The sequence below is a fragment of the Monodon monoceros genome, unplaced genomic scaffold, assembly GCF_005190385.1.
Source record: "Monodon monoceros isolate NGI ecotype Baffin Bay Population unplaced genomic scaffold, NGI_Narwhal_1 Super_Scaffold_19, whole genome shotgun sequence".
Lineage (NCBI taxonomy): Eukaryota > Metazoa > Chordata > Mammalia > Artiodactyla > Monodontidae > Monodon > Monodon monoceros.
Genome location: NW_021703775.1, coordinates 63,023,725 through 63,036,879, shown reverse-complemented (window position 1 = coordinate 63,036,879; position 13,155 = coordinate 63,023,725). Strand labels below are relative to the sequence as shown.

The 13,155-nt window shown below is 36.2% G+C and overlaps 1 protein-coding gene across 2 annotated transcripts in view; it reads left to right on the top strand.

Moving 5' to 3' along the window:
• SLC30A6 (solute carrier family 30 member 6) overlaps positions 1 to 13,155 on the top strand; it is a 35,163-nt gene that overhangs the window by 2,108 nt on the left and 19,900 nt on the right. For both annotated transcript variants that reach the window (XM_029232310.1, XM_029232311.1), the window contains exons 2-5: positions 2,344 to 2,430; positions 6,922 to 7,006; positions 8,019 to 8,061; positions 10,024 to 10,089. In XM_029232310.1, coding sequence (XP_029088143.1) covers positions 2,344 to 2,430; positions 6,922 to 7,006; positions 8,019 to 8,061; positions 10,024 to 10,089 — 281 coding nt within the window. The remainder of the gene's footprint in view (positions 1 to 2,343; positions 2,431 to 6,921; positions 7,007 to 8,018; positions 8,062 to 10,023; positions 10,090 to 13,155) is intronic.

Sequence of the window (13,155 nt, the reverse complement as noted above, 5' to 3'; positions counted from 1 at the left end):
ATGAGAGATCTCATACTTGTCTCATGAGATCATGAGACAAGGAGAACTGCAGTTTAGTTGGAGTTGAGGATTCTTATCTGGAGCAAGAGGAAAAAATGGAAAGAAACTGAGGCTAACTCATTGAAAGCATTGAGATCCAAGTTGTAAAATTTGGAGTTTATCCTGATAGCAGTGGAGAGCCAATATAATTTTGGAAAGAGTGACGTGAAAATTAGGATTTTTTGTGGGTTTTCCCCCACTATCAGAATGGCATCAGAAATGGCCCTCTGCCTTTTAGAAACCTTATTGATTGTCTTAACCTGAAACTATTTTTTAAAATATTTTTATTTATTTATTCACTTGTTTGCGCTGGGTCTTGGTTGCGGCGTGCAGGATCTTTAGTTGCGGCATGCGAACTTTTAGTTGCAGCATGTGGGATCTAGTTCCCTGATCAGGGATCGAACCCAGGCCCCCAGCATTGGGAGCTCGGAGTCTTAGCCACTGGACCACCAGGGAAGTCCTTTAACCTGAAACTTAAAGTAACTGAAATAATTTAAAATGGACTGAAGTTAGAAGATATTCAAGGATACCAGTATTAAGTAGAATTTATCTTTGGGACCAAAATATCCACACATAATTCTTTAAGACTACAGTATGTTTGTTGACATTAGCATTTATTAACATCTCAGGTGAAAATAGCATACTGTTCCTTTTCAACTGAATTGGTGTAGCAGAGCCTTAGGGTTATACATATACACTGGTCTTTATTTGGATATGAAAATTAGTTGCACCTTTTTCATGATGCTTTATTTTTACATTTTTAAAAATATTTTTTACTTTAACTTTTTATTGTGGAAATTTTCATACATACACAAAAGTAGAGAGAATATAATATAATAAGCCCCCATGTAGCCATAACTTGGCCTCGACAGTTATCAACATTTTGCTGTTTTTGTTAATGCCAGATTTCTAGAGCTCAGCCTATTTTCTGCCTTTCCTGAGTCTAAACATAATGCAACTAATGACATGTAAAACTTGAAGAAATGGGATGTATCATTTTATAACTATTGAGATGTTTCTAGATGCTGACTATAGGAAAATCATACCTCTGCTTGAATTGGATCTGAAAAGTTTTTCACATTTCTAATCTGTTAACTCCTAGTTCCATTGCTATCTGTGGAGCTTCAGTGTTTGAATCAAATTGGCCAACTTTAATGGGGTAGAAATGTAGTATGGTTGTTATAGTGATTGTGGCCTTTACCATCTAAGAAAATGGTTTGTTAAAATTAAGATCCAAAAATTTAAGTACATGGCACTTAGCAATCAAACTATTATGTATGACCCGTTGAAAATTGTGAAGGATTTTTCTTCCCCTAGAAACAATTACTTTGCTTTTGTAATAACAAAGATTTTCACAGCTTATTTTTCCAGGGTGTTTTTTGTTTTGTTTTTTGTATTGTATTCCCATCATGAAAGTGTAGTAAAATTGATCAATTTTTTCCCCTTTACAGCTTCTTGGTTTTATGTCCTATTAAGAAAAGCCTTCTCCACATACAAGATTATAAAATTATACATCCATGAGTTTCTTCAATTGTTCTGTTGTTTTATATTTTGATTTTAAAATAATGAAAAATTAGAGTGAGTAGTAAGGATCCAACTTTACCTTTTTCCAAATACTATTTATTGAATAACTCATACTTTCTCCCACTGATACTGGATACTACCTTAATCACAGGCTAATTTCCTTTGTGTGCTTGAGCTCTCCTTTATGTTAAGGCTTTCTTACATGTTTTCCTGAACTTGAGTATTAAATCCCACTGTAATCACCACTCAGTCTCTTCTCTCATTGGTAACCCCACTGCCGTGACCTTTCTCTGCTAGTAGCATACTGTGTACTAGCAGGGACCATGGAAGCTAGCTAGGATGTCAGATACTTTGAATGCCTAAGAGAGAAACTCAGAGGTTTTCCTGTAATAATAGTTGCCAAACCTTTCATATATAAAGCTTTAATTAGGTAAATTGTAATAATTTCTTTCCAATAAAGCTATTTGGCAAACTGGTTTTCTGGTTCAAAATTGCCTAATCCATTAAAAAAAAAAAGAGTTTGGTCTAGAGCTAAAATGCCTGGGTTTGAATTCCTGCTCAGCCATTACTAGCATTGTGTGCTTAGACAATTTACTAAAAATTGTTTCCACCACATAGATGATTGTGAGTCTTAAATAGGTAAATACATGCAAAGTGTCTAGAATAATTGCTTGGGACATAATGAGCATTCAAGAAATGTTAGTTGTTATTACTATATCGCAGGAATGAAGAAGATTAGATATTTAAATGCTGATTTGTGTACTTTTGTTTGCTTTAAAGGGGACAATTCATCTGTTTAGAAAACCACAAAGATCTTTTTTTGGCAAGTTATTGCAGGAATTTAGACTTGTAGCAGCTGATCGAAGGGTAAGTTATTTTTATTCCTTAACCCTAATTTTAATTATTGCACAAACATAACATTGAAGAAAGGTAATTTTTAAGGCAAATAGAAATCACTCTTGATCCATCACATTGTTTTCATTTTTTTATGTTGGATAAGTAATTTTTAATGTAAAATTACAGAACTTTAGTATACAGTTGTTTTGCCTGGGAGGAAGCTAGGCTTTGGTTAGTTTTTATTCTAATTCTAAAGAATTTTGAAGAAAAATTGTTTGGTGATAGCCTTATGTTGTTAGTTTTTTAGCAAATTAAGTGGGTGTGGTCTGAAGCCAAGTTTTCTCATTTTTAATGTAAGGCAGAAAAAATAAGTTATGCTTTGAGACTATAAAAAGACAATTGATAGATACCCTTTTTGGTCACCAGTGTAGACCTTCTAATTACTATTCTGTTGTCATTGTTCTCATTATTGTCTTATACTGTAAGCTCCCTGAGGGCAGTGACTATGTCTCTTTTGCTCACTTTTTTTTTTTAAACATCTTTATTGGAGTATAATTGTTTTACAATGTTGTGTTAGTTTCTGCCATATAACAAAGTTAATCAGCTATACATATATCCCCTCATTTTTTAATAGAAGTACAAGATAAGCACCCAACAAATATTTGAATTTTAAATAATCCTAGCTTCAATGTAACATAATAAGCAGTAGCAATGATATTGACCACGTATTATAATACTAAACTAAAGACTTCTTTTCTTTGTTTTTTACCACTATATCTCCTGTTTCTAAAACCTTGGGATATGGTCAAAACTCATTAATTCTAGTATTTGGAAATATTATCATCTCTGAATGTTAAACTCTGAGAGCCATGGGTAGGAAATTTATCTGCTTCTTTTGTGTTTAGTCATTTAGGATGATCTCTTTTTTAAAAAAAAAAATTTATTTATTTATTTGGCTGCATCAGGTCTTAGTTGTGGCACACAGGATCTTTTATTGTGGTGTGCGGGCTTAGTTGCCCTGTGGCATGTGAGATCTTCGTTCCCCAACCAGGACTCTAACCTGAGTCCCCTGCATTGGAAGGTGGATTCTTAACCACTGGACCACCAGGGAAGTCCTTAGGATGATCTCTTGAGAACAGATAGTTATAGCTTTATGATGTTGATGGAAAGCAACTGTATTGCAGGAGGAAGCAGCAAGTTCTTTTAATAGTACGCTTCATTGAAGCATAGTATACCACAGAATAGGTAGTAGGAACAAAACGAGTATAGGAACACCTGAATTGTACAGATAACCTCTATCATAATTTAAATCTTAAGAGGTACACCTGGCTTATCTCTTCATTGCTTTTCCTGTCTTAGTTCTTGGTGATTTCATATTTCACGTGGAAGATCCTTACCTCTCAGTTCCTCACCACAAATAATTTTGTCCTGTATCCCTCCCAACCATCCACTCCTATGATCATACCATAAACCTTATCATTTGTAATAACTATATCCTCCCATTGTCTCAATTTAAGCATTTTACTCATCAGTCACTATCTCTTGTCTTTCCAGTTCACTCCTATTACTAGGGCCTCCAGTCCTTTACTCTGCTATATTTTCACTATTTTTCACCTCTCTTATCCTCATGTACTTACTTATCAATTTAGATTCTCTGGTCCATCATTTTCATTTTCTTGCATATGCCTTCAACTCCTTTGTGCCCCTCTTCTGTCTATCATACTTCCTTGGCAAATCCTTAACCTCATTAAGTCCACTTTTTTCCTACTCTGTACCTGCATGCAAGCAAGAGAATGTAGCCTTAAAAAAAACACAAAACCATGCTGACTGGTCTCACTTTAAATTCATGATCAAGTATGCCATTAGTGTGGCCCATATTGTATGTTCCTAGTTTATTCAGTTTCCAGTTTCCTAAGTGACAGTTTCATACCATTTTCTTTCACTTCTGTCCTCAAACTCCCAAAAGCTTATTCATCCCCATTCTAACCTGTTCATCTTGCTTCCTGTTTCGCTGAGGGAAAAGAAGTATCAGGAGAAAACTTCCGCATCCTGTCATTAGCATATCTACCAACACTCTGCCTTCCCTTCTATTTTGTGAATGAACTGTCTGATCTGCTATATAAGGCCAATTCTTCCACTGTTGCCTACTCAAAGACAGCATTTCTATAATGGTTCCTTCTGTCTCTTGCATTGTTGTTCCTTCTTGAATCATTCTCCTTCTCCTTCTTGCGTCATAATTACATGCCATATATTCCACTCTCAGCTACTGCTTCCTTTCTCTGCTTCCTCTTATACAAAAGCACGTAGAAGAATTGTCTTTACTCTCTTTGTTCACTTTCTCTTCTGCCTGTTTCTATTAAACAAAACCAGTCTGATCCTAGTCCCCACTTATCCACAGAAACAGCTTTTACAAGGTAACTAATAACTTCTGTGTTGCCAAAAGCAATGGTCATCCTCATTTCCCATCTTATTTGACCTTCAGTGGCATTTGACGAAAAGCAGTCTCTTCCACCTTAAAACAGTTTTATTCATTTGAACTCTGAAATGCCACTCTTGATTTTCCTCCTACTTACTTGGCCATTATTTTTAGTCTCCTTTCTTACTTTCCTCTCATCTTTCTGACCTCTTAAGTTTTGGAGTGTCCCAGGGCTTATGGAGCTCTGGCCTCTCTTGTTTGCTTTCATTCCATTTAGATGACACTTTCATTACCATATGCTGATGACCCTATATTTATATCTCAGTCCCTATCTTCTTCCCTACCTCCAATTCCTATATATAATGGACTTCTCAACATTTTCACCTGGATATCTAATAGGCATCTCAAATTTAATATGATCAAACCTGAACTTTGATTTTCTATCACTCCTTCACTACATGGCTTAGGCCAGAAACCTTGGAGTCACTTTTACCAATCTCTCCCTCACTCCTCACATCTGCTTTATAAGTAATTCTTGCCGGCTTTATCTTCAGTATAGTACTCAGAATCTGACTCTTTTTTTTTTTTTTTTTTTTTTTTTTGCGGTACGCGGGCCTCTCACTGTTGTGGCCTCTCCTGTTGCAGAGCACAGGCTCCGGACACGCAGGCTCAGCGGCCATGGCTCACGGGCCCAGCCGCTCCGCGGCATGTGGGATCTTCCCGGACCGGGGCACAAACCCGTGTCCCTTGCATCGGCAGGCGGACTCTCAACCACTGCACCACCAGGGAAGCCCCAAAACACCACTTTTTATCCTCCTTTTCTGACTGCTGTTGAATCCCTGTCCTGACTAGACCCCATATCCAGTCATTTCATTAATGTTCTCACTAGTATTAGAGTCCCTTGTCTTGTTAACCTATCATATCAGTTCTCAAGTCTCTAACATCCCTATCTCACTTGCTTTTCTGGTTTTGCTTGTGGGTGTAGAGGAAGTTCCACAATGGTGTCTACCATAAATTCATGTTGGTAATTATTGTTCTTCTTTTTGATGATTCAATAGTATATTCACCATAACATCTATTCTGCAGATCCTCTTCTAGATTTAAGTTTCCAGTGCTACTTTATCATATCCCCTAATTTTAGAAAATGGCCTTGCGTCTTCCTTTCAAGACTGTTACGTCTGTGTTACATCACTGTCATTTCTTTCTGCCTTACAAGTTCTCTTTCTCTTCCATTACCTTCTTACCCTTCTCACTTTCTCACGGGTGGTGTTCTTCCTTTCTAGACCTACACGTTTCATCTGTATTGTAAAACCATTCTATCCCATACCATACTTGACCTTAGCAATTACATGTTTAATTTTAACACCTCAAAATAACTACCTTTTCACTAATTTATTTCACCTCTACTTTCAAACAAGCGTAGGTCTCCCTTTATAGGGAGAGGAGCAGAACAAAAATAAAAAACAGTTCACTTGATCTCTTCTTCCTTTATTTTTAGAATGCTCTTCCTCCTGCCTCTAAATCCTAGCTATTTCAAGGTATATCTCAGATCCTCCCTTTTCTGTGAACTTCTAAACTGTGGTAATCTTCCCCTCTTTTGCAGTCCTATTTCATACAATTCACTTGGTAAATAACCAAGTACTGCTCTTTTTTGGTGGGTGGGTGGGCAGGGTAACTTTATTTTGATGTACCATCAAACTTACAGAAATGTTATGAGTATAAGGAACTCCCTTATACCCTTTATTCAGATTCATCAGTTGCTTTACATTTTGCCCCATTTGTTTTTATCATTGTCTCTACATGTTTATGGAGACAAAATTATATTCAAATGTCAGCATATTTTCTCAACTATATGAGAGTTTGTGTGTCAGAATTTATTTTCTCTAGAATAATTCCCCTTCTAGAATTATTCTTTTAGGCTTATATATTATAATAGTAACTTGTTTGATGATAATTTTGGTAGTTTTAGAAAATGTGGCACTTCAACTTTTTGAAACAAGTTGTGCTTATTCCTTTGAATATTAGAGTATGAAACACAGCAATTTGAATGGACCCAGAGAAGTTTATTAGCATTGTACAAATAAGAATGATTTTCTTTTTCACAGTCCTGGAAGATACTGCTCTTTGGTGCAATAAACTTAACATGTACTGGCTTCCTGCTAATGTGGTGCAGTTCCACTAATAGTATAGGTATGTCACTATTCTTATTTTTAGGAGTTAATTATTTCACTTTTATTGTTCTCATTTTAAATAAAGGTATGTCTTCCTTTACATAGAATATATTATTCTGAACTATAACTCAAAAGATTTAAATGAGAGAATCTATTCCAAAAGTACCTTGTAAACTATAAAATTTGGTTCAGTTGTTAGGCGTTATCTAAAATGAGCTTTTTTTAAAAAAAAAATTAAATCTATTTGAAAAACTAAGATTTATTTTTTAATTGAGGTATTGATTTACATTATTATGTTAGTTTCAGGTGTACAGCATAGTGATTCAGTATTTTTATAGATTATACTCCACTAAAAATTATTGCAAAATAATGGCTATAATTCCCTGTGCTGTACAGTTGATCCTTGTTGCTTATCTGTTTTATACATAGTGGTTTGTATATCTTAATCTCTTACCCTTATCTTGCCCCTTTCCCACTGGTAACCACTAGTTTGTTTTCTATACCTGTGAATCTGTTTTATAAATAGTGCTGCTGTGAACTTTGGGGTGCATGTATATTTTTTGTGAGATTTCCTTTTAATGTGATAGATTAGTTCTTCAATTTATGTAGTGTATAAATAAAATTTTATGATTTATTGAGTTGTCCTTGAAAAGGGAAATCTAATATTTTTCTTGTGTCATGACTCTTATGTTTTTATTTACCATTATTTTCATCCTGCTATTTTAAAAATACATTTAAAATAGTACTCCGATCACAGAAGGAGGCAAAAAATTGATCTCAGGGCTTTTGAGCATATACTGCTTCATTTTTTCCTGATGGAGAAATCATGTTCTAAAGTAAGCTTTTGTATTAACCAACTTTGGCTACATGTATTAGTCAAATTTACTAGATAATTGACAACATACGAGATTAATCAGTGACTCGTGTTTTCCAGTGATGGATGTCCCTGTTATGAACAATTTTGGTGATTTGCTGTATTTCCTAACAATGGATTCAGTAACATTTTAATCAGTCTTTTTGTTGTTTTGCAGCTTTAACTGCCTATACTTACCTGACCATTTTTGATCTTTTTAGGTAAGTTTTAAAAACGCTCCTTAATGTTTTTACTTCCTTCCTTCCTTCCTTCCTTACCTATTTACTTACTTATTTATTTATGGCTGTGTTGGGTCTTCATTGCTATGCGCGGGCTTTCTCTAGTTGCGTCAAGTGGGAGCTACTCTTCATTGTGGTGCGCGGGCTTCTCACTGCGGTGGCTTCTCTTGTTGCAGAGCACCGGCTCTAGGCGTGAGGGCTTCAGTAGTTGTGGCATGCGGGCTTAGTTGCTCCATGGTATGTGGGATCCTCCCAGACCAGGGATCGAACCTGTGTCCCCTGCATTGGCAGGCAGATTCTTAACCATTGTGCCACCAGGGAAGTCCCCTCCTTAGTGTTGTGTTTTTTTTTTTTTTAATTAATTAATTTATTATTTTTAGCTGCACTGGGTCTTCGTTGCTGTGTGCGGTCTTTCTCTAGTTGCGGCGAGCAGGGGCTATTCTTTGTTGTAGTGTGTGGGCTCTCATTGCAGTGGCTTTTCTTGTTGCAGAGCACAGGCTCTAGGCGCACGGGCTTCAGTAGTTGTGGAATGCAGGCTCAGTAGTTGTAGCTCGCGGGCTCTAGTGGGCTTTAGAGCGCAGGCTCAGTAGTTGTGGCACATGGGCATAGTTGCTCTGTGGCATGTGGGATCTTCCTGGACCAGGGCTCAAACCCGTGTCCCCTGCATTGGCAGGAGGATTCTTAACCACTGTGGCACCAGGGAAGACCCTTCTTAATGTTTTGAAGCTAATAAGGAATTTGTTATCAACTATATATACTTCATTTGAAAAACAGAAAAGAGACCTCCAGAATGCTTCCCCAGTGTTTTACTCCTGACCTTGATTGGTGGTTAAATGGGTGTTTTTTTTCTATTTGTTAAAATGTACATATGTGCTTTATGCACATTTCTGTGTAAATGTACTATTTTGAATAAAATGATAAAATTAAACTAAAAAAAGGTTTGTTGCACTGAATTTATGAAGTTTTCTTTACTTAAGGAAAGTTATCTGTGAAATAAGTAAAATTATCAACATGGACCATATGTACAAATAATAATTAGAAGATATGCTGGAAGAAAATACCCCATTTATATAGCAACAGAAAAGATAATACCCAGACTTTAGGTCAGGTGCCTACCTGTAGATGAGTCAGCTGTGACCAGGGAGCAGGAACACATAAGAACATACTAGTTCCCACTGTAACCATGTGGGTGTGAAAAGAAATGAGGGATGTTAATAACTGCAAAGTATATATGTAATTGTGAGCTAGAGAGACGACCTTTTGGCTCCTGCTTTGGGGACCTTTCATATTTCCAAATAAAGGTTGCAGAATGCTTAGACCATATGTCTCCAAGATCCGTGCCATAGAAGTATGTTATAGGGATGTCTTTTTCATCAGTCACGTAACTAAATCTTCTTGATTGGTCTAAAACAGATCGTTATTACCTGAATTTCGCACTGTAGTAAGTTGTTTTAGAGTGAATCTCCACTATACTTAGAAAGTAACCATAACTTTATCCCATCCAGAATGTTGTCAAGGTGTTATTAATATTTAGTTTAACTTTTAACAGAGATTAAATAAAGTTTATCAAAGTTAAAATGTATTGTATATGCCTAGAATCAAGTAAATTGCACTTATTACTGTGTCATTTTTTGCAGGCTCAGTTATGGAAACCATTTAGGGGGGATAACTTTCTGAGTAGAGAAATTATGGGTTTAGGTTCTATTAGTTCTATTATTAGTGTCTTAATGGTATATCATAACTTCTTTCAGTTTCTCCCCATGTTAAAACTCACATTAGGGTGCTTATTGTGATTAGATTATAAATTATTAGAATAACTTGTTGTTAGTTTAGTCTGCAAACACTATTAACTTTTAGCAATTTAGGTATTCTGAAAGCTAAATTTCTTTCTGTAAGTCCTCTAGTTCTAGTTCTAATGCTAAACTTATTTTCCTTTTTACTTAGTTTAATGACATGTTTAATAAGTTACTGGGTAATGATGAGGAAACCTAGCCCTGCCTATTCATTTGGGTAAGTTCAAATTATTTTATTTTCTGCTAACTTATTGCTATTAAAGTAGTAGTTATACCAGGCAGTAAAGAGCTAGCTAGAGTACTTGTAGAAAATAAATGCTGCCTGTTTACTGGAGTAGTGATCAGATAGTGAAAGTAGATAAAAAAACATCTTCCAAGAGGATTCTAGATAAGGAACATGAATGTTTAAATTTAAATCATATTAAAGGAAAATGTTCACATTAGTTTTTTTCTATTTTATAAACCAAATCTTACATAAATTGTTCATTTTAAGTTCTTTAATATTTTGGTAATCTCTTATTCCAGTTAGAGAAAGTACAAAGGATTTTCATGTATGTATCTTCTAGATGTTAAAGTAAGTGGGATATAGTTTAACATTAATGCAGCAGTAGAGATGTATTTTTATCTTAAGACTGGATTTGTGACAGCAATGAACTGAAAAAGATTTTGAGATTTCTGTTTCTATAGTTTAGAAATTACTGAAAGTTAGAAAATAATCTTTTATATCAGAGGATTTTTTAAAATATGTTAGAAAACAATGAGTTCTTTTCAGATTCAAGGAAACAACTTGAAAGAAGAATTTAACTTTGATGAAGAAACTCTTGGACAAAACTTACCTTTCTTCTCCACCATACCATTTATTGGGATTATATTCTTTTGAACAAAATCAGGTTTTATTTACTTAAATAATGGGACAAAGTAAACATGAAATTTTAGTGCAAAATGAAGATATTTATAAGTGTCACTGAAATTTGATAGAGTTGGATTGATAATCATTTGTAAAGGCTTTTGGTTGTAAGTGACAGAAATCCATCTCAAACTAGTTTGGGGGAAAAATGTTAATTTACATAACCAAAGTGTGGGAAGACTGAGGTAAACTGGTATAGGGACTAGAACACTCAGGACATTGTCTTTCTCTTACCTCAAAAGGCCTGCTTTTCTCTGCATATCAGGTTCAGTTTCTCAGACCACTTTTCTCCACTATCCTGGAATGATAACTTGTAGCAAAACTTTGAACCTTCTCACCTTCATCCTTGAGACAAAAGGATTCCCCAGCTCTAGTTCAGAAAATAGTGAGAAAGAACTATTGGTTGGTCCACCTTGGTATAGATGTTAGTCTTTAGATCAGCTCCTGTGGCCAGGAGACAAGGTCACATAAGGACAAGACAGCTCCCATTTTGGCCTAGTTGCTTAGAGTGAATAGGAAAAGAGGGAGCAATCAAATATAATTGCAGTCAGTCACATAGCTTGAAGTGTCATCTATATTTAATAATTCCAAAATTCAGTTCTCCAGCACTGAGACTTATCTCATGTCATGTTACCTTCGTGCCAGGTTCACATGGATGTCTAATTCATGTCTTAAATTCAAGCTAGGATTCTTGTTTTCTTCCCCCAAAATCTGTTCCTCTGCAGTTTTTCACATCTTAGCAAATACACCACCACTCAGTTGCTCAAGTAAAATCATTGATTATTCTCTCATCACCCACATTTATCCATGAGCAGGCTATGTCAGGATAACTTATGAACACATCCAGAATCTGTCCTTGCCCCCGTTTCTATCTCCACTACTACCATCCTAACCAAACTACCTTCATTTCTTGCCTTAACGAATGTCTTGCATCCTAACTGGTCCCCATGGTTCTGCTTTTACCCCCCTTCAGTCCATTCTCCATATAGAAACCAGTGTTTTTTTGGGTTTTTTCTTCAGTGTTTTTTTTCTTTTTAAGCCTATATCATGCTGTCATTCTACTTTTTAAAACCATCCAGTTGTTTCCTGTCATACTTAGAATAAAATCCTGACCCCTTTCCTCGTTTACAAAGGCCTTATATGATTTAGACCCAGACTACTTCTTTTCAAGTTACCACTCTCATGCCCTCTATACCACACTGTCTTTCTTTCCGTAATTTGAACACAACTTATTCCTGCTTTAGGATCTTTATACAAACTGTTCTATCTCCTGGAAATGCTCTTCACTTGATTCTTACGAGATAAGCCCCGTTTTGTTATTCCAATCTTAATGTCACTAAATGCTAATGTTATTAAGTGACTGGGCCCAATCTAAAATGGATTCTAAAATAGATCACCTAGTTAGCTTCTTGTCACATCAGACTGCTATAATTCTCTGTATAGAACTTATCAGAACTTATAAATTAATTTTTTTAAATTTATTTAATTAATTTATTTTTGGCCGTGTTGGGTCTTCGTTGCTGTGCGCGGGTTTTCTCTAGTTGCGGTGAGTGGGAGCTACTCTTCGTTGTGGTGCGTGGGCTTCTCATTGCGGTGGCTTCTCTTGTTGTGGAGCATGGGCTCTAGGCACACGGTCTTCAGTAGTTGTGGCCTTGCAGGCTGTAGAGCACAGGCTCAGTAGTTGTGGTGCACAGGCTTAGTTGCTCCGCAGCATGTGGGATCTTCCTGCACCAGGGCTCAAACCCGTGTCCCCTGCATTGGCAGGTGGATTCTTAACCACTGCGCCACCAGGGAAGCGCAATTAATTGTTTTGTTTTTTTTTTGTCTTCCCCTTTAAAATATAAATTTCTTGGTAGCAGGGACTGTAGCTTGTTCTGTCTTATATCCTTGTGCAGTTTGATGAATTTTAACAAATAAATATACTTGTATAACTACTATCTAGATCATGATATAAAGCATTATAAGTTCCCCCAAAGCCTCCTTTAATGACTTAATGTTAATTCAGAGTCAAACCCTGAGAAAAGTAACCAGTATTCTGATTGTTGTCATTGCGGATTCTTGTTGCCTGTTTTTGAAGTCATATAAATGGGATACAATATTTATATCATCATATAGCAGTAGTTCATTCTTGTTCATTGCTCTAATATTCCATTATGTGAATATATCAAAATTTGTTTATATGTTCAGCTATTGAAAGGAATTTAGTTAATTTTTTTTTTTTAATTTATTTCTGCGGCACGCGGGCCTCTCACTGTTGTGGCCTCTCCCATTGCGGAGCACAGTCTCCGGACGCTCAGGCCCAGCGGCCATGGCTCACGGGCGCAGCCGCTCCGCGGCATGTGGGATTTTCCCGGACGGGGGCACGAACTCGTGTCC